The sequence below is a fragment of the Orcinus orca genome, chromosome 13 (genome assembly GCF_937001465.1).
Source record: "Orcinus orca chromosome 13, mOrcOrc1.1, whole genome shotgun sequence".
Classification (NCBI taxonomy): Eukaryota; Metazoa; Chordata; class Mammalia; order Artiodactyla; family Delphinidae; genus Orcinus; species Orcinus orca.
Genome location: NC_064571.1, coordinates 546,313 through 568,690, shown reverse-complemented (window position 1 = coordinate 568,690; position 22,378 = coordinate 546,313). Strand labels below are relative to the sequence as shown.

General features: G+C 54.3%; 1 protein-coding gene across 3 annotated transcripts in view; it reads left to right on the top strand.

Annotated features, from left to right (window-relative positions):
* Positions 1-22,378, top strand: part of SH3RF3 (SH3 domain containing ring finger 3) — a 205,346-nt gene that overhangs the window by 98,608 nt on the left and 84,360 nt on the right. Inside the window, exons 2-3 of one of the 3 annotated variants that reach the window (XM_033401643.2) lie at positions 91-345; positions 15,836-15,931. In XM_033401643.2, the coding sequence (XP_033257534.1) occupies positions 91-345; positions 15,836-15,931 (351 nt within the window). The remainder of the gene's footprint in view (positions 1-90; positions 346-15,835; positions 15,932-22,378) is intronic. The other 2 variants (XM_049695843.1, XM_049695842.1) reach the window with 2 other exon arrangements.

Sequence of the window (22,378 nt, the reverse complement as noted above, 5' to 3'; positions counted from 1 at the left end):
CCTGGGCTTTCAGACTTGGGGGCCCCTCAGACCAGGTGCCACACGGGCCGGGTGGGCAGCTGCTGAGTAACCGCTGTGTTCTGCTTCCAGAGCCTTCCCCAGCCGTCCCCCAGCAAAGCCCTGCACAGCTGCGAGGGGAAGGAGCCCGGGGACCTCAGGCTCAGCGAGGGGGACGTCATGGTCTTGCAGCACCGGGTGGACGAGCGCTGGTACCACGGCCTCCTGCCCGCCAGCCACGTCCAGGGTGTGCGGCCTCTGCCCCAGGCCCCGCCCCAGGGCAAAGCACTCTATGATTTCGAGATGAAGGACAGAGACCAGGACAAGGACTGTCTGACCTTCGGCAAGGTAAGGTGGGTTCCAGCGCCGCCCTTCCGCCGCAGCCCCTGCAGGGAGCCTGGGCGTAGCGCAGGGCCCTCCCTGTGCCTCCCCGTGGGGAGAGCAGTGGTTTCTCCTTCCTGAGGGTCTGCCGGGTGGAAGGAGAGGGCACCCAGCCCCACAGGCGTCTGCAGGTAACGGGAGCGGGACCCTCGTTACCTGAGTCACTGTGTGTCCAGGGCTCATGGGCCCTGGGAGGGGGCTTGCTGGGGAGACTGTGGCAGAGACCCCTGCGGGTCCTGGGAGTGGGAGCCGGGCCCAGAGGCCAGCCTGTCACACCCTCTTGGAGAGCACAGGAGGTGGATGCGTGTGCTTGGGCCACTTGAGGTGGCCAGTGAGGCCATGGGACCCGCTTAGTGACAAACCAGTAGTGTTTCCCGTGCGCTCGTCCTGGGGTGCGGGTGAGATGTGGAGGGGCCTGGTGTCTGGCCTGCCGGCCTCGGGGGTGCAGTGTGGAGAGGACAGAGGTGGCGGCCTCAGGCCTTGTGAATGTGCCTGCTTCCTGGCTTCCTCACCTGCTCCCACCCCAGGGCTGGGAGGGCAGGGGCGCCTGGAACTCTGGAACACCTGCTTCTCCCCGATGGCAGTAACGAGTTACATCATCGATTGATTAATTACATTCATGACTGCCCGCCAGGGTCCCCGGGGAGAGGTGGGAGCCTGTCTTCCCAATGTTGAAGCTGTTGTAGGAAGGGGGACCCCTTCCAGGGCCCAAGAGTGGGCTCCTGTCTAACACTCGGAAATGAACTGTCCAAGGAGACGCACGTGCTGATGGAACAGGAGACTTCACGGGGGGGGGGGGGGCGCCCGGGAGGAGGGCAGCAGGTGAGGGACCCAGGAGGACTGCCCCGCCACGTGGCTTGCGGTCTCAGGTTCCCTGGTGATTGGGTCTGTTCCCGGGTTGCCTTTGGCCGGTCATCTTTCTCGGCCTGTATTTGGTCTGCGTCAGGGCCCTTCCTGGTGGCACACACATCTCTCAGCCAAGATGGATTCCAGCGTGAGGGTTTCTGGGAGGTTGGCAGAGCTTATTCTGGGCTTGCGGCGCCTCCCTCCTTCGATCCCTCCCAGATCCTTCCAGCCGGTGGTAGCGTGTTAGTTCCGAGTTCCCGTCATGATCTCCTGTTGTGAGAGAACTCACGCAAGTGGTTATTACTGTGCCTGGCTGGCACGGTGGCTTTGGTCGGCGGCTCCCTAGCAGAGCACAGCGCTAAGAGGCTGCGTCGCTCGCCCGAGGCTGGCACGGGCCTGGCCCTCCTCCGTCCTCGTGTCCTGTGTCTCTGTCAGTCTTTTTCCACACGCGGTTGTCAACACAGAACTGGGTTCCAGCTCAGATCCTGACCTTGGAGTGCACGTCCAGCTCACTGTGATTCTGTCCTCTGCTCAGAGCAGAGCTTGGCTGCGGTGCCGAGCTGTTCGCAGGGCTGTGAGCACCGTGCGCTCCATCTTGAGCACAGTGGCCTGTTCTGTGCAGGCTGTCGCAGCTGCTGTTTATGTCTTGTTCCGTTGTTCAGCCTGACGACGAATGATCTGTTTTCATTCAGGGTTTCAACTCTTCCCTCTTCCTTCTATCAAGGCGTTCTGATGCTAATTCCAGTTGTCATCTGGCCCTGCAGGTTCCCTGGACGCAGGGTCAGGCCTCCCCCTCCCTTGCTCCCTCTCCTCCTGAGTGAGGCTGGAACGCAGGCTGCAGAGTGTGAGGCCAGGCGGACAGAGCCCCTCGTGCTCGCCCCTCTGCCCAGCCCACCCTGAGGGAGACCCTGGGCCCTGGTGCTCTGTGCCGTCACTCAAGATCGAGAGCAGGGACCCAGCCACCCCTCAGGGTCGATCGAGGCCTTGTAAGGAGGCAGACCCGTTAGGGGCTGACAGGGACAGGGAGAGACACAGGGCCCTGCTCACAGCCTTGGTGGCGGGAGGCTCCCCCAGCGGACACATGCAGGGCCGGAGCAGCCGGCGTCTCCTGGTGAAGGCCTCCCGCTGCGTGCGCGAGCGTCTGCTGGGACTCTCAACTCCAGGGTGAAGACCAGAGCCCACTGGACGGGGACAGAGGGGCACCTGCCTGCTCATCCCACTGGGAGCTGTGCTGTATCCGGGGAGCCTGACTTCGGGTGGGAGAGGCAGGAATGGCAAGTCCAGGGGACAGTTCCTGAGAGTGACGGGCTGTGCGAGTCACCCAGGAGGTGTGCGGGATATCTGGTCAGGAGGTGGTCAGTGTTTGGTTTTCAAAAGAAACGTTAAAGCCACCCTCGTGGGAGAAGTGAGAACTCGGGATGGCTCGCTGAGACTCGTCCTGTGGTGGGCGCTGCTGCCACTTTGCGTCCCGGGGCGGGGGTGGGGGTGGGCAGGTCCCGGCGCCCTGGGCTGTGCGGGCAGCACTGTCGAGGTGGGTGGTCCTCAGGGCTCCCCGGGACCTGACCTTTGAGCCCATTTTGGGGAGCGGAGGTGTGGGAGCTGCTGGGCCACGCATCCCTCGGGCTGCTCTACCAGGGCTTGCTTTCTGTCTGTGGATTAACCTGCAGGGCTGGAGGCCCCTGGGTGTGATTCCGGTGAAGACCGTGCTTTGACCCCCCACTGTGTTCACACAAGCATTTCGCCGGCGCCCCCCCCCGCCTTAGGTTAGGGTGCAGCCCCCCCGCCTTAGGTTAGGGCGCAGCCCCGTCGCCCGAGCACCTCTTCTTTCTCATCTCTCCCCTCGAGACGCCTCCAGCCTCCGCATCCCCACACGGCAGCTGAGGGATTCCCTCCACCTGCCTGGAATGCTGGTTCTCACAGCCTCTGTTTCGTCACCTGAAGTGACCACATGGTCCGGGCCAGCTTGGTTTTGCCTCCCGGGAATGTTTTGTTGTTTGGATATGTTCCCTTCTGGACTCAGCAAGGGAAGCAGCGGTGTCTAAAGTCCACGGATGGTGCTAACTTACCTTTAAAAAACTTCACTGTGATGGGATTGATGAGGTTTAAAAAGGCTTGAAGAATGTGCATCAAAGCAAGATTTTTACCTTGCTGTCAGCTTTTGAACAGTCCTGTTAAAATTGCATTAATTAAAGTCATTCTAAAACCAAAGTCTTTGTTTAATTGAAGAAGAGAATGAATAATTACTTCTTGTAAAGCAGCTATAAAAAGCACAATTTATAACTTCTTAGCAGTCCCACTCCAAAAACCTGGGCATGTGCGGATAAAAAGACAAAGGGGACAGTGCAGCGTCCCTGCTCTGTCAGCCGGTGGCTCCCAGCTGTCCCCCGAGGCCCGCGTGCGCCGTGTCTTCCACGTGACGGGGAGGGGCTGCGGTCAGGGGCTGCTGGGTGCAGGGACCTTGCACTTGGGATCCCCTGTGTGGCCTCAGCCCTGTGGCCTTAGGAGCCCACGTGTGTCTCATCTCAGAGCCATCTGTGCCTGCCCTGCAGCAGAGACTGGAGACCCGCCATCACTACGCCGGCTCCTCGGGGAGGACACAGGCCCCGTGGGCACGCGACAGCCCCCTGCTCGTCCTCATCTCACACCCTCCCACCCGCCCAGCCCTGCACGGCCGGAGGGGTGCTTTGAGTTGGCAAAGCCCTTTTCAAACACCACCAGCTGTCCTGACTTGGGCAGACTTCCCTCCTGCTGGTGTCGCCACAAGACCCTTCCACGTGATCCTCTTAACACCGCTGTGTTTAATCGTCCGTCCCTGACGTGGGGATTCTCTCCTTTGTGAATGAACCTAGCATTAATCCCAAACTATGTTCTTCTGATTGGAGGACAGACGTAGGTGGTTAGAAATCAAATGTATTTGAGGTTTGGACTCTAGAGTGAGACGGGTTCAGATTGTGACACTTTCACTTTTATACGGTGATTTGGGGACATCAGCTTCACCTCTGAGTCTCTTTTTTGATGATAAAATGGAGTTGATAGGATTCAATGAACAAAGGCATTTAGGGAACCAACCTCAAAATAGGCACTCAGCCATTTCTGGCTTCCACCCTCGCTGGCTTCCTGCTCTGTCAGACACGCGTCACTTTTTGTGTTGGCCTGGGACGCTCGTGGCGGGGGAGATGGGCCTCCTGCACACACCCCCGCTGCCTGGAGCTGAGACTCTGCGGACGGGTCGCCTGTACCTGTATTGTCCCAGTGGCTGCGTCTTGCAGAGGCTTGCCCAGCGGTGTGGAACCCCTGAGCCCTTCTGTCAAGGCCGCCGTGCCCATCGTGGGCAGCCCAGACCCACTGCATGTCCTCTGTCCTGAGGGGCAGTTGGGATGCTCTCCGGGCTGGAAGACTCGGGGACCTAGTGACCAAAGCGGGTGAGCCTGAGGGAGCAGGCAGTGCTGCATTCTGCTCGGGCTGGGCGGCTCCCAGACCCGCCCTACGGCTGGGCAGCAGCCTGCGGGCTCCTCCATGGAGGCGGCTTTCCTAAGGGGACCAACCCCCCCAGAGGCTCAGAGCAGGTTGGGCTCTGAAGACTGTCCCTTCTCTGGGCGGCAGGCGGGGTTGGAGGAGCCCTCCCAGCCCCCAGCAGCGTCTGGAGCTCAGCTGCGGTGCACAAGCCAGGAAAGAGGGCACAGCCCAGCAGCCGGGCCCTTCAGAGCCTCCCCTGGAACCCCGGAGCCATCGGGGGAGTCTTGTGCTGTGTCTGCAGCAGAAGGTGCAGGGAGTTTGTGAGCTCTTTCCTTCGGGATTTTCCCTTTTCTCTGGGACCAGAGTAACCGGCGCTCTGTCTGCGGCTGACAGTGAGGGACTGTCAGGGATGGGGCAGCGCGAGGTGGCCGCGGCCGTGGCCCGGCTGAGCGGGCGTCCGCACTGAGTGGACAGGCCGCGTGGCCACGTTTCAGAAGGGCCATCCTGGTGTCTGCCCCTTGGTGCCTCTTGGAAACCACTTGGTTGCAGTAAGAGGAGCGGAGGCACAGGGAGGCCCCCGGGAGGGCAGGCAGCCGGCCTGTGTCCAGGTCCCGTGCGTGTGATCTGCCCCACGGTGCGTTTAGGAAACTGTCAGGCCCCAGAGGCTGCTTCACTCGGAGCTGCTGCGGGAACTCTCCAGATACTTTGGGCCAGGCCTTCGGAGTGTGAGATGTACCTTTGACGTGGTGTTGAGGACCGTGCACTCCGCCAGCCACGCTCTGCGGACTTCTGGGGGGAAAAAGACTCCAGCCCCCTGGCAGGTCAGGGAGGGAAAGCCTCAGGCCTCAGCTTCCTAACAGCCCCATCTGTTTGCAGCTCGGCTTTCCCCCCGGTAGGAATCACATACGAACACCGGGGAGTTCGGTGAGTTAATCAGAAATGCAGTTAAGGTCCCTTTAGGTGGTGCCCGACTCCTTTGCAAGTGCGTTGCCCACTGAGCCTGGGAGGGAAGGCGGTCCACTCCTCCCATAACCACGCTGTGTTCAGGGTCGCGCGGGACCACCCCAAGGCCACCCACTTCCAAGGGAGCTCTGCTGCTGGGCCCTGGCCTTTGGTGTCCCTCAGAGCTTGGAAACGGGGGGATGGGGAGGCGGCACAGGGAAGGCCCCCACCTGCGAGAGGAGCGCTTGCAGAGGAGACTGTAGGTGAAGTTGTCGTGCGTCTGAAAGTGAAATGATGTCATGGGAGCAGCTTTTGTCCAGAAAATCCTTCATGCTGCCAGATTGGCCCAGACCTTGTCTGCCCCGCCGCCATCCCTCGGAGCGTTGTGGTGTCTGGAAGAGGCCCTTTGCTCCTCCGCGCCGGGCAGCGCTGGGGACCCAGGGCACAGGCCAGCCTGCCCACTGTCCGTCCACGGCCTCGCTGGCCCTCAGCCAGGCCCCGTCACGCTCCACGTCTCTGGCTGCTTCCCTCCTGAAACAGGAGAGTTGAGCACGAGGCAGAGACGGCACGGTACGGCAGCAGATCCTGCAACGCGAACTCCGCGGCCCGGCCTGGAAGGGTGTGCGGACCTGGACGGCGACGGCCCAGCGCAGAGCTCCCCACTCGTCCGTCCGTGCGGCTCGGGCCCGCCCTGTCGCATGCAGTTAGGGTTTGGGGGGGGGCGTGTTTCTCCGCATTCCCAAGAGGCCGCAGAGCAGGTGCCTCCCCTGTCCTTGTCCTTGTGAAAGCACCGGCCCCGGGGTTGTGAAATACGACCGCACGTCCGAGGCCTGATGGGGATCCAGGCATCGCTCTCCCGGTCACGCGTGGACGGCGGGAGAAGGCGTTGACTGCAGGGCCGCGGCATTTGGTGCTGGCGGCTCTGCGGTGCTGCCCGGCGCTCAGCGCTGCCCCCTCCCCCCCCCGCCCCCCCCGAGCTTGTGTCCCTGGTGAGAGCTGGGTTAGCGGCAGAGCAGAGGGCGGGAAGCCGTCCTCCGCGACCTCGGGAAGTTAGTCACTTGCTGGTGTTCTGGGCGTGGCTGCCCGCTGCACAGCCCGGCCTCCCCCCAAGCTGCGTGAGCTGGAGAGGAGCGTCTGGTCCTGCCGCGTCCTCGGGTCCCGGCCTGGATTTGCGTCTGCTCGTGTCGCGGCCTCGCTGGAGCAGTTTGACGTGACTGGGCTCGGGAGCCACGTGCTGCACTTGCCTGCGGGGGGGTGCCGAGCTTCCCGTGGTGAGGGGTGCTTTCCTCCTGGTGCCGGACACCTAGGCGATGCCCGGGGGGTGCTGCTGAGCTGGGGGAGGCCTAGCTCAGCCCCTCGTGGCCCTCGGGTGACGACAAGCTCCCCGGCCTAAGAGGCGGGCTCCTGTGGGGGCAGCTGTCCCTTACTCGGAGCTGTGTCTGCTTCTCAGTCACCGGGACCTCCTGGGTGGCCCGCAGTGAGCTGGGATCCTCAGTGCGGTGGTGAAGGCGCGGCCCCTCCTGGCCTCCTCCGCGCAGGCTTGGTGCCCCCTTCTCTGGTTTGCTGTGCTTCACACTCCTCACCTCGTGTCGGCTTCCTCAGGATGTGACGTCCCTTTAGAGGTGCATCAGGGCCACAGGCAGGATTCAGGGGTGCCGTGGCTTGTCCACGCCGGAAATACTGTGACCTTAAAACAAGCTTTTTATCTAAGTATAGTGTCATGTACCGACAAGCGTATTAATCAAAATTATGCAGCTTGGTGGTTGGAAAGAATATGTCCTATAATCACTACCCAGGAGGGAAATGGTGGGGTGCCAGCACCCCAGCTTCCCTCCGTGTCTTCTAACACCATAGATGAGCATGTCTGTCTTGAACTTCCAATAAACAGATGGTGCAGAACCTACTCACGTGTCCAACTTTGTTTCCTCTCGATGTTACGTGTGTGAACTGCACCTATATTTTGTGAGTGCTATAGTCTGTTCACATTCATCAGTCTGGGGTACTTTTAGCTGTTTTTTTTAAATAGAGTTTGGGGTTCATGCCTGAACTGCACAGAAGGTACAAGATTTCCCGATACTCGTGCCCCCCCGCACATGCACAGCCGCCCTGTTATCCACACCCCCCACCCCAGATGGGACATTTGTTACAACTGATGAACCCACATTGACACTTTGCATTCCCCAAAGCACATAGTTTACATTACTGTTCACCCTTGGGGTTACGTATCCTATGGGTTTGGGCAAATGTGTAATGACACGTATGCACGTGTGTAGTATACAGAGCAGTTTCACCGCCCTAAAATCCTTTGTGCTCCACCTGTTCCGCCCTCCCTCCCCCCAACTCCTGGCAGCCACTGTTCCTTTTACTGTCTCCACAGTTTTGCCTTTTGCAGAATGTCATATAGTTGGAATCGCACAATCTATATGGCCTTTTCAGAATGGCTTCTTTCACTTAGTCATATGCATTTAAGGTTCCTCCCTGGCTTTTCATGGCTTGATAGCTCATTTCTTTTTAGCACTGAATAATATTCCATTGTCTGGATAGACCACAGTTTATCTACCCGTTAACCTACTAAAGGACATCTTGTTGCTTCCAAATTTAGTTGCTATGAACATCCATGTGCAGGTTTTTTGTGTGGATGTAAGTTTTTAACTCCATCGGGTAAATGCCAAGGAATGTGATTGCTGGATTGTATGGTAAGAGTGTGTTTAGTTTTGTAAGAAACCACCGAACTGTCTTCCAAAGTGGCTGCGCTATTCTGCATTCCCACCAGCGGTGATGAGGGTTCCTGTTGCTTCACATCCTCACCAGCGTTTGGTGTTGTCATTGTTCTGCGTTTTGACCGTCCTAATAGAATGTAGTGTTATCTCGTTGTTTTACTTTGCATCTCCCTGATGACATACGATGTGGAGCATCATTTCATGTGCTTATTGCCATCTGTATGTCTTCTTTAGTGAGGTGTATGTTAAGGTATTTGGCCCATTTTTAAATCGAATTGTTTGTTTTCTTATTGTTGAGTTTTATGAGGTCTTTGTATATTTTGAATAATAGTCCTTTATCAGATGTGTCTTTTGCAGATATTTTCACGAGTCTGTGGCTTGTCCTTTTGTTCTCTTGACAGCGTCTTTCACAGAGCAGAAATTTTTAATTTTAATGAAGTCCAGCTTATCAATTCTTTCTTTCATGGACCAGTCTTTGATGTTGTATCCAAAAGTCATCACCAAACCCAAGGTCATCTAGATTTTCTCCTGTGCTATCTTCTAAGAGTTGTATAGATTTGCATTTTACATTTAGATCTGTGATTCATGTTGACTTAATTTTTGTGAAGGGTGTAAGGTGTGTGTCTAGATTCATTTCTTTTTACAGGTGGGTGTCCAGTTGTTCTGGCACCATTTGTTGACGAGACTGTCTTTGCTCCATTGTAGTGCTTTTCCTCCTTTGTCAGAGATCAGTTGACTACATTTATGTGGGTCTATTTCTGGGCTCTCTATTATGTTCCATTGATCTGTTTTTATATCCTATCACCAATCCCACACTGTCCTCAGTACTGTAGCTTTACAGTAAGTCTTGAAGTCAGATAGCGTCAGTCTCTATTCTTTTCTGTCAGTGTTGAGTTGGCTATTCTGGGTCTTTTGCGTCTCCATATAAAGTTTAGAATCAGTTTGTCAACATCCACAAAAAAGCTTGCTGAGATTTTTATCGGGATTGCATTGAATCCAGAAGTTGAGAGGAACATCGTGACAGTATCGGGTCTCGCTACCCATGTACGTAGGTCATCTCTCCACTGGGTTCGTCTTTGATGTTCTTCACCAGAGTTTTGTAATATTCCTCATGTAGCTCTTGTACTTATTTTGTTAGATGTATACCTGTTTCATTTTTTTTACATGCTAATGTAAACAATATTATATTTTTTAATGTCAAATTCCACTTGTTCATTGCTAGTACGTAGAAAAATATTTAACTTTGATATATTAATCTTATATTCTGAAACCTTGCTATAATTGCTCATTGGTTGTAGTTTTTTGTTGATTCTTTCAGATTTTCTACATAGACAATCATGTAATCTGCAAACAAAGACAGTTCTGTTTCTTTCTTCCCAATCTGTATACCTTTTGTTTCCCTTTGTTGTTTTAATTGCATTTGCTAGGATTTTGACTATGATATTGAAAGGCTGTGGTTAGAGGGGACATCCTTGCTTGTTCCTGATCTTAGGAAAAGCTTCACGTTTCTCACCATTAAGTATGATGTTTAGCTGAAGGGTTTTGTGAACGTTCTTTTCAAGTGGAGGAAGCGTCACTCTGTTTCTAGCTTACTGAGAGGTTTTTTTTTTTTTTTAATCATGAATTGTTTGATTTTGTCAAATGCTTTTTCTGCATCTATTAATGTGAGGATGTGATTTTTCTTCTTTAGCCTGTTGATGGTGATGGATTACAGTAATTGATTTTTGAATGTTAAACCAGCCTTGCATATCTGGGATAAATCCTAGTTGGTCATGCTATATAGTTCTTTTTATACTTTGTTGGATTCAACTTGCTAATATTTTATTGAGGATTTTTGCAACTATGTTCATGGGAGACATTTTAGTTTTCTTTGCCTACTGTGTCTTTGTCTAGTTTGTATTAGTATAATTCTGGCCTCACAGAATGAGATAGAAAGTAGCCCTCCTGCTTCTGTCTTCTGAAAGAAATTGTTAGAGAATTTGGCATAATTTCTTCCTTAAATGTTGGTAGAATTCAGAACCCATCTGGGTCTGGTGCTTTCTGTTTTGGAAGTTTATTAATTATTGATTCAATTTCTTTAACAGATATAGGCCTACTCAGATTGTCTATTTCTTGTGTGAGTTTTGGCAGATTGCGTCTTTAAAGAAATTGGTCCATTTTGTTTATTAAATTTGTGGGCATAGAATTGTTCATAATATTTCTTTATTATCCTTTTAATGCCCATGAGATCTGTGGTAATGTCCCCTCTTTCATTACTAATATTAGTAATTTGTGTTGCGTCTCTTTTTTTCTTGGTTATCCTGGTTAGAAGCTAATTGAGTTTATTGATCTTTTGAAATAAGCAGCTCTTTGTTGATTATTTTCTGTTGATTTCATGTTTTCAACTTCATTGATTTCTGCTCTAATTTTTATTTCTTCTTTTCTTCCGCTTACTTTGGATTTAACTTGCTCTTCTCTTTTAGTTTCCTGTGGTGGAAGCTTGGTTTATTGATTTTAGATCTTTCTTCTTTCCTGATATATGCATTCAGTGTTATAAATTTACCTTTAAGCACTGCTTTCACTGCAGCCCATACATTTTGACAAATTGTATTTTTATTTTCATTTGTTTGAAAACATTTTAAGATTTCTCTTGATGTTTCTTCTTTGAACCAAATGTTATTAGAATTGTGTTAATTCCAAGTATTTTGGAATTTTCCAATTATCTTTCTGATATTGATTTCTAGTTTAATTCCATTGTGGTCTGAGAGCAGACATTGTATGGTTTCTGTTCTTTTAGCATTGTTAAGGTGTGTTTTATGGCCCGAAATGTGATCTATCTTGGTGAATGTTTCATGTGACCTCAAAGAAAATGTGTATTTTGCCATTGCTGGATGAAGTAGTCTATAGATGTCAATTATATCCAGTTGATTGATGGTGGTGTTGAGTTCAGCTTGGTCCTTACTGATTTTCTGCCTGCTGGGTCATTCATTTCTGATAGTGGGGCATTGAAGTCTCCCGTCTGTAACAGTGGATTCACCTGTTTCTCCTTGTAGCGCTATCAGTTTTTGCTTCACGTGTTTTGACACTCTGTTGTTAGGTGCATGCATGTTAAGGATTGTTGTCTTCCTGGAGAATTGACACCTTTATCGTTATGTAATGCCCCTTTTTATCCCTGATAACTTTCCTTGCTTTGAAGTTTGCTTTTCCTGAAATTAGTATAGCTACTCCTGCTTTCTTTTGATTAGTGTTAGCGTGGTATATCTTTCCTTATATATATATCTTTATATTTAAAATGGGTTTCCGGTACATAACATACAGTAGGGTCTTGTTTTTTTGATCCACCCTGACCATCTCTGTCTTTCAATTTGTACATTTAGACTATTGCTATTCAAAGTGATTATTGATATTGTTGAATTAATATTTACCACGTTTGTTTTCTTTGATTTTTGTTCCTGTTTTTGGTTTCCATCCTTTTTTTGCCTTTTGCAGTTTTAACTAAGTAATTTAAATGATTTCATTTTCTCTCCTGTCTTAGCATATCAGTTGTACCTTTAAAAAATTTTTTTTGTGGTTGCCCTAGAGATTGCAATATGCATTTACGACTAATCCAGGTCCACATTCAGATAAAACTACTGTTTCACAGGTAGTGCAGTTACCTTATAATCACAAAATAATCCTAATTCCTTCCTCCTGTCCTTTTTGTCATTGCTGTTATTCGTTTAACTTATATATAAACATACATAAGTGTATATATTTGTATATATGATATACATATATATGGTATGTACATAAGCATATGTAATTAGATACATTGTTGCTATTATTATTTTGAACAAACTGTTTTTTAAATTTTTTCTTTACTTATTCCTTCTCCAACGTTCTTTGTTTATGTAGAGTCAAGGTTTTGACCTATGTAACTTTTCTTCTCTCTAAAGAACTTCTTTTAACATTTCTTGCAAGGCAGGTCTCCTGGCAACAAATTCCCTCAATTTTTGTTTGTCTCAGAAAGTCTTTATTTCTTTCTCACTATTGAAGAGTTATTTTTCAGGGTAGAGAATTCTCAGTCATTATTGTGTCAAATATTTCTTTTGTTCCCTTTTTTCTTTCTTCTCCTTCCTATATTCCTGTTACGTGTATATTACACCTCTTGTAGTTATCCTGCAGTTTTTGGATATTCTGTTCTGTTTTGGGTTTTTGTTTATTTTCTTTTTCAGTCTTTGTTCTCTTTGCTTTGCGGTTTTGGAAGTTTCTGTTGAGACATCCTTAAACTCAGAGATTCTTTCTTCAGCTGTTAAATCTACTAAGAAGCTTATGAAAGGAATTCTTTATCTCTGTTACAGTGTTTTGATCTCCAGCATTTCTTCTTGGTTCTTTCTTGGACTTACCATCTCTCAGTTTGCATTGCCTACCTGTTCTTGCATGCTGTCTACTTAAATGTATTAGAGCCCTTAGCATAGTTGTTTTAAATTCCCTGTTTGATAATTCCAACATTCCTGCCATATCTGAGTCTGGTTCTGATGCTTGCTCTGCCTCTTCAAACTGTTTTTTGCCTTTTAGGATGTCTAGTAATTTTTGTTCCTCTTTGATATTTGGACATAAAATGTACCACGTTAAAGGTACTGCTGTAAATAGGCCTTTAGTGACGTGGAGGGGAAATGTTCTGTAGCCTCTCACCCTGTTATTAGAGCCCCGTCGTGTAAGGAGTTGTACCTACAGGCTGTGAGCTCTACCTGTGCATCTCCACTTTCCCCTCCTCCTTAGGGAGGACAGGCTGGCTGGAGTGGGCTGCAGTTGGTTATGGTATTGGTTGATGTACCATACTTTATCTAACCAACCCTCTCTGGCTGTGCAGTTGTCTCTAGTTTTTCTCTAGTTGAAGAAACACTGTAATGAACATACTCGGAGCTGAATCTTCTTGCATGTCTGTGATCTTCTTGAAAGAGTCTCTAGAAGTGTTTTTGTCAGATGAGTGGATATGCAGCTTCTTGTGTTTGATAGGACTTGCCACACCACTGCCATAAATGTATATCCCCACCAGAAATGAGAAAGTGCTTGTAGCCATCGTGCTGAACACGCCGAGCGGGCTTTTGTTCATCCCTGCTAATCTGATAAGACACCAAAGACCAACGAAGGGAGAAGGAATTTTCCTGTCTAAAATTGTACTTTTTTTGAGTATCAGTCAGGTATCACATTTTTCAATGTATTTAACAGCAGTTTGCTTTTCTTCCTTTTTTGTGAGTTGCCTGATTTTCCCCCCTGGCCTGGTTTTCTTTTAACGTATGTGCGTCTCTTTCCTGCTGTGTCTCTCACGTCCTTATGTAGCAAGGATGTTAGGTCTTAGTCTCCAGTTTGTCCTGCAAGTATTTTTCTAGATTATTTCCCTTTTTGTTTTCTTGCTGTTCTTAACGTAGAGAATTTCATTTTTCTGTAACCAAATCTTTGTTATTTACTTCTTAAGACCATTCCCCACCTCAAGATTAAACATCTATTCACATTTTCTTCTAGGTTATTCAAGGTTTTCTTCTAACATTTAAATCTTTAATACTTAGGGAATTAATTTCGGTGTATACAGTGAATTAGAGAATTAACTCTGTTTTTTTAATGATTAGCCAATTTTAATCACATTTTCTAACTGGTTATTGCTGGTAGATGGGAAACCCAATGATTTTCATGTATTTATTTTAAAATTATCAGCCTTTCTCAAATTCTTATTCTAATTTTTAACTAATACTCTGTTTTTCTAGGTAGAAAATCATATGATTTTTCTTCCCAATATTTATACTTCCTATTTTTTTCCTTTTATTTCTATGGCTCTAATATCTAGACCAGTCTCAAATAACCGTGTAGATATTATGGTATTTTATTTTTTACCAAAATTAATCTGGTATTTTTTCTTTTTAATTTTACAAAATTAAATGTCTTCTTTTATTTTGCTCTTGCAAAAGCTCTGGCTTGTAGGAAGCCTTCGGTTACCTTTTCCTTTGCACCGTTGGCGAGGTCTTGGGGGCCACCCTTTGGCTGGGTCTGAGTGGAGTTTATTACGGGTACAGGGCCCTCCTGGTCATGAACTCTATGTGAGATAAGCAAGGTGCCCTCTCTGCTCATCCCTTCTCAAGCCAGTCGGCCACTTTGGCCCTAATGCTTATCAGGAAAGCCCGCCGCCTTGATGGCCGAGCACTGACTACAAGGAAACCCTTGTCGGTGTCACCCGGCCATGGAGAACCAGCCACCCTGAAACGTGGGAAAACCTGAGATTCCCTCAGTGTCTGTTGCATTTTCTGGACTGTATCAATTGGGAAAAGAAATATTTTGAAGTCACACAGCCCTTGTTATTTGGTACTTGTTTAAGCTGGGAAATTGGGGTTAGGACCTGGAGAAGGAGGGGTGCGGTTGCCCCTGCGCTGTCCCCTAAACCCCTAGGAGAGGGGAGGTTTGGAAGGGAGCATGGGGACCTGCCAGTACAGACTCCTGGTCTTGCCTTTCCTGCCCCATGTCCTCTGGGAGGCACGTCCAGCACCCATCACCTCGTCCCACTTCGCCCCAGATAAACTCCCCAAACTGTGCAGCCCCTCCGTTCACGGGGAAGCAGCTTCTCCGGTGATGTCAGGAAGTCCATCAGGACGCTCCAGATGGAGCGTCCCTCTGACCCCAGGGGCCCACACCCCACATCACTGCTTCACACGAAGGGGTCGAAGGCCCCTTGGTAAGGCAGGCGGTGCTTTCAGACCCAGCCGGGCCCACAGGGCTGCTCTGGCTGTCAGCTCCTGAGCGCCAGGCAGGCCTCCGGTGTCCACGCAGGCCCCGGGGGACAAAGGCAGGCGGTTTGGATGTGGACGGCGGTTGGGCAGACGGCCTGTGGACAGTCCCACTGCACCCCGTGTGGCACCAGCACGGCCCCCCGACGCTTGCTGCCGCCCGGTCGTCCCCTCGCTCCTCGTCCTGTCCCCCGCCCTTGTCATCTGTCCCCGCGGCTCGTGGCGCCTCCGGGGGCACCGGGCGAGTCCTCCCCCACCGCACGCCTGTGTCCCTGTTCACGCCCCTCCTTCCTCCCGCGTCTGCCCACCTTCTGCCTCTGTCCTTGCTACTGCCTGGCACGACAAGGATTTAACAGGGTTCAGAGCTTCCACGACTCTAAATAAATGGAGTTGGATTGGGGCATCTTTTGTGCTCTGGTGGAGGCAGGAACATAGAAAGTTTTATACTTAGTTGAATTTATATTTGTTGAAAACCATTTTATTTATAAGCACATATTAGGAACATGAATTTTAAAGCGCTCACTAGATTGTAAATTGCCACACACTTCCACTGGAGGCTCTTTGCTGCTAAAATCAATATGGGAGAGGAAGAGAGATCCTGGGTGAAGACGTGGGAGGGACGGTTTTCACGCCGATCTCAGAATGAGTCATCGCGTAGAGCCTTTCCTTAGCTGCAGTGACACTAACCGGTCTCTTGGTTCTGTTTTTGTATCCGTTTTGTGCGTGTCCCTGTGCTTTGCCTACACGGGGTGATTCCAGGATGAAGTCCTGACTGTAATCAGAAGAGTGGACGACAACTGGGCGGAGGGAATGCTGGGAGACAAGATCGGGATCTTCCCCCTGCTGTACGTGGAGGTGAGGCCGCGCTCCCACACTCACTCCTCCTGCACAGGGAGGTGAGGCCAGGCTCCCAGACCCACCCCTCCTGCGCGTGGAGGTGAAGCCGCATTCCCACACTCACCCCTCCTGCACAGGGAGGTGAGGCCCTGCTCCCAGATCCACCCCTCCTGCATGTGGAGGTGAGGCTGCGCTCCCACGCTCACCCCTCCTGCACAGGGAGGTGAGGCCAGGCTCCCAGACCCACCCCTCCTGCACGTGGAGGTGAGGCCACGCTCCCACGCTCACCCCTCCTGCACAGGGAGGTGAGGCCCCGCTCCCAGATCCACCCCTCCTGCATGTGGAGGTGAGGCTGCGCTCCCACACTCACCCCTCCTGCACAGGGAGGTGAGGCCCCGCTCCCAGATCCACCCCTCTTGCACGTGGAGGTGAGGCCAGGCTCCCAGATCCACCCCTCCTGCACGTGGAGGTGAGGCCAGGCTCCCAGACCCACCCCTCCTGCACGTGGAGGTGAGGCCAGGCTCCCAGATCCACCCCTCCTGCACGTGGAGGTGAGGCCAGGCTCCCAGGCTCACCCCTCCTGCACGTGGAGGTGAGGCCAGGCTCCCAGATCCACCCTTCCTGCACAGGGAGGTGAGGCCCTGCTCCCAGGCTCACCCCTCCTGCACGTGGAGGTGAGGCCAGGCTCCCAGACCCACGCCCTCTCTTTCCCTTTGTTGTTTGCTTTACCAGACCAGAGATGAGCTCTCCTCAGGGGAAGAAGGTTACCCCACAGTAATCGGAGTTCAGATGGGGACAACTTGTGGGTTTTATTGAACCCTGAGGCTGTGAGAAGTGCCTCTGCCTCTTGGGGGTGGTCCGTCCCAGCCCATCATCTTGCCACATGGCCAATGAGGCAGGGTTCCCTACTTCTCACGGGAAACCTGGGCCCGCCCCATTTCTCCGAGACCCTCCAGGTTCTGCTGGGCTTGCCCCCAGAACCCCGGGGAGAAGAGCTCACCACAGGAAGCAGCTTCCCCGGGGACACTGCCAGCCACTGAAGGGAACATTGAGGCTCCCTGGACTTGGGGTTTGGGGCGGCTCATCAGCTCCAACCCTGGAGTGGAGGTGCTCGGGCTCATTTGAGGCTGGTTGGCTTCCTGCCTCTTTTCTGTGACCAAGATGCTCTGGGTTTCCAGTGAATAAGTTACGGGCGGTGGCCAAGCGAGGAGCGTTCAGAGCCTTTGATCTTTCAGCCCCTGCTCGCTATGGTCTGTGTGTGTGTTTGCTGTTTGTCAGCACACGTCCGCATGCGCACGTCCCCAGGCTAACCCCGCGCTGCGCCTGTGCGCACTGCCTCACCCCCAGGAGTCGTTTTAGCCAGTGCTCACGGGGCGTGGGCCCCGAACCCTCCTGAGGAGTCCTGTCTGGCCTCTCGCACCCCTTGTGTTCAGGGCCGCCCCCGACTCCGCAGGGGCCCAGAGCCGGGTGCGATCCCAGGCCGACGGCTCTCAGCTGGGCCCTACTCCCTCCCCCCAGCGTCCTCGCTCAGAGCCTGTGCTCCCCCAGCCCAGGGCGGGCCACACACGATGCAGGGGACATGGCCAGCTTTGCCCCTGCTGAGCCCTGTGGGCCAGTGGATTCCGGTACCTGCCAGATGAAGGCCGCTGGCTGGGGTGGGTGGCCCAGGCTGTCTGCGCTGATTAGCCTCTGCTTTTCCAGCCTCATCTCCGGCCCTTTCCTCCCCTTCCCCTACATGTCCGGAACCCACGGTTCTTATGTGTACTCTGAAGCAGCAGCTCCCCGGTGACTCTCAGACCCTCCCCAACAGTAAGTCCGCACACACACTGGTACACTTGCGAGGGGCACATTCGTGCACACGTGTGCACACACACGCTCTGCTCTCTGCCCCCCACCCCCGGCAAGGACCACAGCCCACAGCACCTCCGGCCTCACTTGTGCATTTGCTCCAACTCTGGGAGGTGGTCTCTGCATCTGCTGCCTCAGACCCAAGAACTCGACGCGTGAAACCCCCACAGTGCTGTCCACACGTGGAGAGTCTGTCCCCCCGGCATCTTTGGCCAGTGGAACCTCTTCCAAGGCAGACTCTCACGGAGCCACTCACAGAAAGGTCCCAGGGGCCTGTGACAACGCCCCCAAACGGAGTCAGCTCAGCCGAGTCGCGGAGCTGGGACTTCCCAAGGGGGGCCAGAGAAGGTGAAAGGACGGGCGTTTAACAGCATGGATGCAGCTCACGGACACATTTTTAAATAAACAAGGTGGAAAAGAGAGTGCACTGAAGACTTTCCCTTTTAGGAAGTTCAGGAGCAGCAGAACTCCCCCCTCACCCGCGGCTGATGGAAGGGGGTGCCCTGGGGAGACCGAGTGGAGAAGCGAGAGGGGGGCCCCGGCTGTGGAGAGGCTTCGAGGCTTGATCTGGGAGGCGCTGGTGGGGCGGTGCAGCCGTGAAGTGATGTAGCTAACATTTTGCACTTCTCTTTAAAATGCAGTTTAAGAAACTAAGAAAAAATTTTGTAGGAAACCTGAGGCGGGTAATGGTGCCCCTGCGGGAGGCCGAGCCCGGCGCACTGGCACCCCTGCTCTGGAAGGGACTCGGGCATCATCCCAGAGGCCGAGAGTGTGGGCTCGGGGCTGGAAACCAGTCAGCAGGGCCTCCTGAGGCTCACGTGGCTCAGACACTCAGCCAACGGGGAGTCAGTGCCCTTGGGGCTCGACTGCTGGACCCTGGAGACGGTCCTTCAGAGCAAGGGCGTAGGGGCTCCTGTGTGCCCACCGCCCTCCCAGTTGCTCTGCTCTGATCACAGCCTCCTGCCCGCCCAGGTCCCCTGAGCCGGGGGCTGGGCTCTCCTCCAGGGGCCGAGGCAGAGCAGGGCCCTCGCTCCTGTCCCGCACCTCCCCGGGCACAGCGCCGGGCCCGGCACCATTGCCCCAGGGGCCCTGGCAATAGCCACAGACCCCAGGACCTCAGCAGGCACCGAAGAAGGAGGCCCTGGCCGGGTGTCTCCTGAGGCTGATTCGCTGTTATGTACCCACTCCCTTTTGAAGCGCTGAGCTGACGCTTACCCTCACGCGGCCTTGGGGGCATCGCGCGTGGGTGATAGAGTTCAGACCATCTTCCTCTGGGCGATGAGCAGGCATCTGAGGCCACAGGGTGGATCTGGGGTCTTTGCAGGTTGGGGCCTGGGCCGGGAGGGAGCGGGGTCTGTGTCGGCGAACGGCAGTTTGGGGTGGCGGTCATCCCTCTGGGTGTTGCCCTGTCTTAAATCACGCCCTCAGAGGACTGAATTACAGGGAGCCTTCTCCAGCCCTGCAGCTGTGGTTTGAAGGTCGTGGGGGGAGGCTGCTGGGGCCCTGCGTGCAGTCCAGTCGTGACACCTGCCCAAGGAGGACCTTTCCGGAGTGACCTTTGCTCTGGGGACGCAGCACCCGCTCCCATCCCAGGCAGGCTCTTTCCTGGGGCTCGCTGAGTGGGCTGGGGGACAAGCGGCTAAACCTCTCGGAGCTGGCCTGGCCTCGTGCTGTTTTCTGAGGGGGTATCCAGTCTCCAGAAGCATCTGTATGTCCGACGCAGTGTAGAGGCCCTCCTCTCACCCACACTCTCCTCAGCTGCTGGCTGCATCCGCAGCGGGGCCTGGGCCGCTGGTTCTGGGAGAGGGCCACTCGTCCGTCGGCACGACCCTGGCCCAGACCCTTCCTCGTTGCCTTCCCAGCTCCTCCTCCTGCGTCCTGGAACCCACCTCCTGTCCTTCATCCCCCTTGGTTCCAAGGACAGGCACTGTCCAGCAGCCATCTCTACGGTGGGACCAATGCATAGCCCACGGACACCTGCCGGCTTGTCGGGTGTCGCTCAGGACAGAGCGGAGTGGGCCAGGTCACTCCTGTCCTCGGAGGACAAACCCCACCCGTGGCAGGGCCTCCCTTCCATGCTCTGGGCCTCGAGGGCCTGGGGTCAGGCGCCAGCCCCCAGGGCCCCGTGCATGGAGCTTCACTACTCGTCAGCCGAACGGGGGGATGACCTGTCCCCCAAGCACCCAAGACGCCGTGCGAAAGAGGGCAGATGAGGAAAGGAAGCACCCAGCTGCCTGGGAAACTGGGCGTCAGCCGGCTCGGAGGCGCAGGTGCAGGATGGGGACACTGGGCCGGAGCCTTTGGCATGTGGGTGGGATCTGCCTCCCAAGGGTAGACGGGACAGCTGCAGGAATGGGTGCAGGTTGGGGGTCCTCAGACCCCGTCCTGGTGTCTCTTTAGAATAATTCCTGCCCAGACACCCGCTCCCTGACACGCGTGTGTCCTTACTGTAATGGAAGCTCTGTTGCTCTCATCCTCCCTGTGCCGCCTCCTTTCCTCAGCCCGGGCTCCGCTGCCTCGAGGGTGTAGTGCCTCGAGCCCCCATGTCCCTGTCCCTGCACCGAGACCCCAGCTACCCAGGCCTCCCCACTCCCCTCCAGGCTCGGGGTCTCTGTGCCGGGAGCCCTGCATTCCTGCTCACCTAATGAGCCATGCGGAGCCCCCTTCCTGTCCTTTCTTAGCCTCTTCACTGGCTCCCACTCAGACCCTGGTCCCTGTGTTCGTTCTTAATGTCCCTCATGCTTGGCAAAGTGACTGCACGTGGCAGGTGCTTAAAAAATGACTGTGAGAGTGACAGCAGCCCGACAGGTGGCTAGCGGCCAGTTTTTGGATTTGCAGAACGCAGGGATTGTGCAGAGCCGGGGCTCTGGGGACTTGGAGGTACAGACTGAGGCAGGAGAGCTGTCAGACTAGCTCAGTCTAAAGAGGAAACCGCATGGCCTTCAGTGGGGTGAACCCAGGCGGGCTGCCTGGAAGCAGAGGGAGGATGCGGTCGCCAGATCTCCTTCATCAGACTTTCCTGGCGCCCGCCCTGCGCCTCCCCTGGGCTCTGCCCTCCACAGCTCACTCCCCTGAGGCCCCACCTCGCATGGTGAGCTTGGCCGGGGCTCCCTCCTTCTGAGGACACTTTGTTTCACTTCCCAGCCTCACTGTGGCCGGAGCCCCCATGCCTTCTGGAGGAGACCCCTGGGTTGACCCCTCGGGGTAAGGGCTTCCTCCAGTCCCTACCATGCTCGCTCAGGGCCCCCAGGTGTAGGGACCATGATTTGTCTGCCGGTCCGTCCACAGAGCCTGAGCACGCCTCCATTCCGGCTCGCCCAGAGCGGGTGCACATTTGAGAGTCACTGGGTGGGCGAGCCTGCCCCCTGCCCACAAGGACAGGTGGGTGATGGCTGGTTGAGGGAGGCCCAGAAGGCTGAGCCTGCGAAGCCATCAGCTCTCCTGCCGGCTGGGGCCTTCTGGGTGGGAATTCTCCCCCTCTTTGTATGTCCGGTGTCACCTGTATTGAACTTGGACATGTCGGTGTGTTTCCTCGTTTTGTGCTCTGGGCTCCTGGAGGCCAGCTGGCTCGGCTGCCCGTGTCCTTGTGACCAGTTACTGTAATGGGCACCTGGAGAGACAGGGCTGCCCCGGCCTCAGCACAAGGGCCAGTGCGTCCTGGCAGCTTCCCCGGGGACCCCGGCCCCCTACTGAGAAGAGCTGACCCCAGGGAGCCGCGTCTGGGGCCAGGAGCATCTGGAAAAAGAGGTGCAGAGAGGGGGGAAGCTCTGAGTAGGGGTGAGGAGCCTCGTGGTGACCCTGGCTGACCCTGGAGGCCTAGGGCCGAAACGCAGTGGAGGCCGCTCTGATGGGCCAGGCCCATCAGGCGGGCGGCCTGTGCATCCCTGGGCACTGAGGACCTGGGTGGGGCTTGCCACCTCCACACCGGGCCGCGGGTGCAGCTGGAGCTCTGTCTCGATAGCCCAGGCCCAGGGAGGGAGGGGCTGAGCCTAAGCTGCCCTCAGGGAGGAGCTGGGCTGGGAGGGGAGGGTCTTGGAGGAGGGCCCGCCCTTGGAGGGAAGAGGAGACAAGGGGGATTCTGGAGGTGCAGGGGACAGGGTGTTGACGGTCTGTGTCCAGCTGTCCTCATCTCAGCCTCTTGGCAGAAGGTTATTTGTGGAGAACCACAGGGTTCAAGACTGCGTAGGAGGTGACTCGGGGGACTCACCGGGGAGGGGCGTGGGGGGGGCGGTGTTGAGGCGTGCGAGGGGCAAGAGCCAAGGGAGGAAGCGGGCGCTGGGCGGGGTCGGGGTCGGCCAGTCGTGGACCTGCCAGAGGCCTGGTGCGCGGCATGGCTCCGTGGCATGGCTCCGTGGCCCGGAGCGGGCGCAGTGGTGGCTGGGAGGAGCCCAGAGGAGGGGCTGCAGGCAGTGATGGGACAGAGCCCCGGCCCAGCGGTGGGAGGGGCTGGAGGGTGGGGGCGGGGTGTCTCCGAGTGGTGCTACGGGAATCCTGTCTCCCTCCTGCCACCAGAGCCAGCCCCCGCCACCCCTCCACTAGCTGGTGGATGCATCCTCGCGGCATCTTCTGAGAGCCTGTGTCCTACGGCTGGAGCCACGCACTCACCTGGAGGGTTTG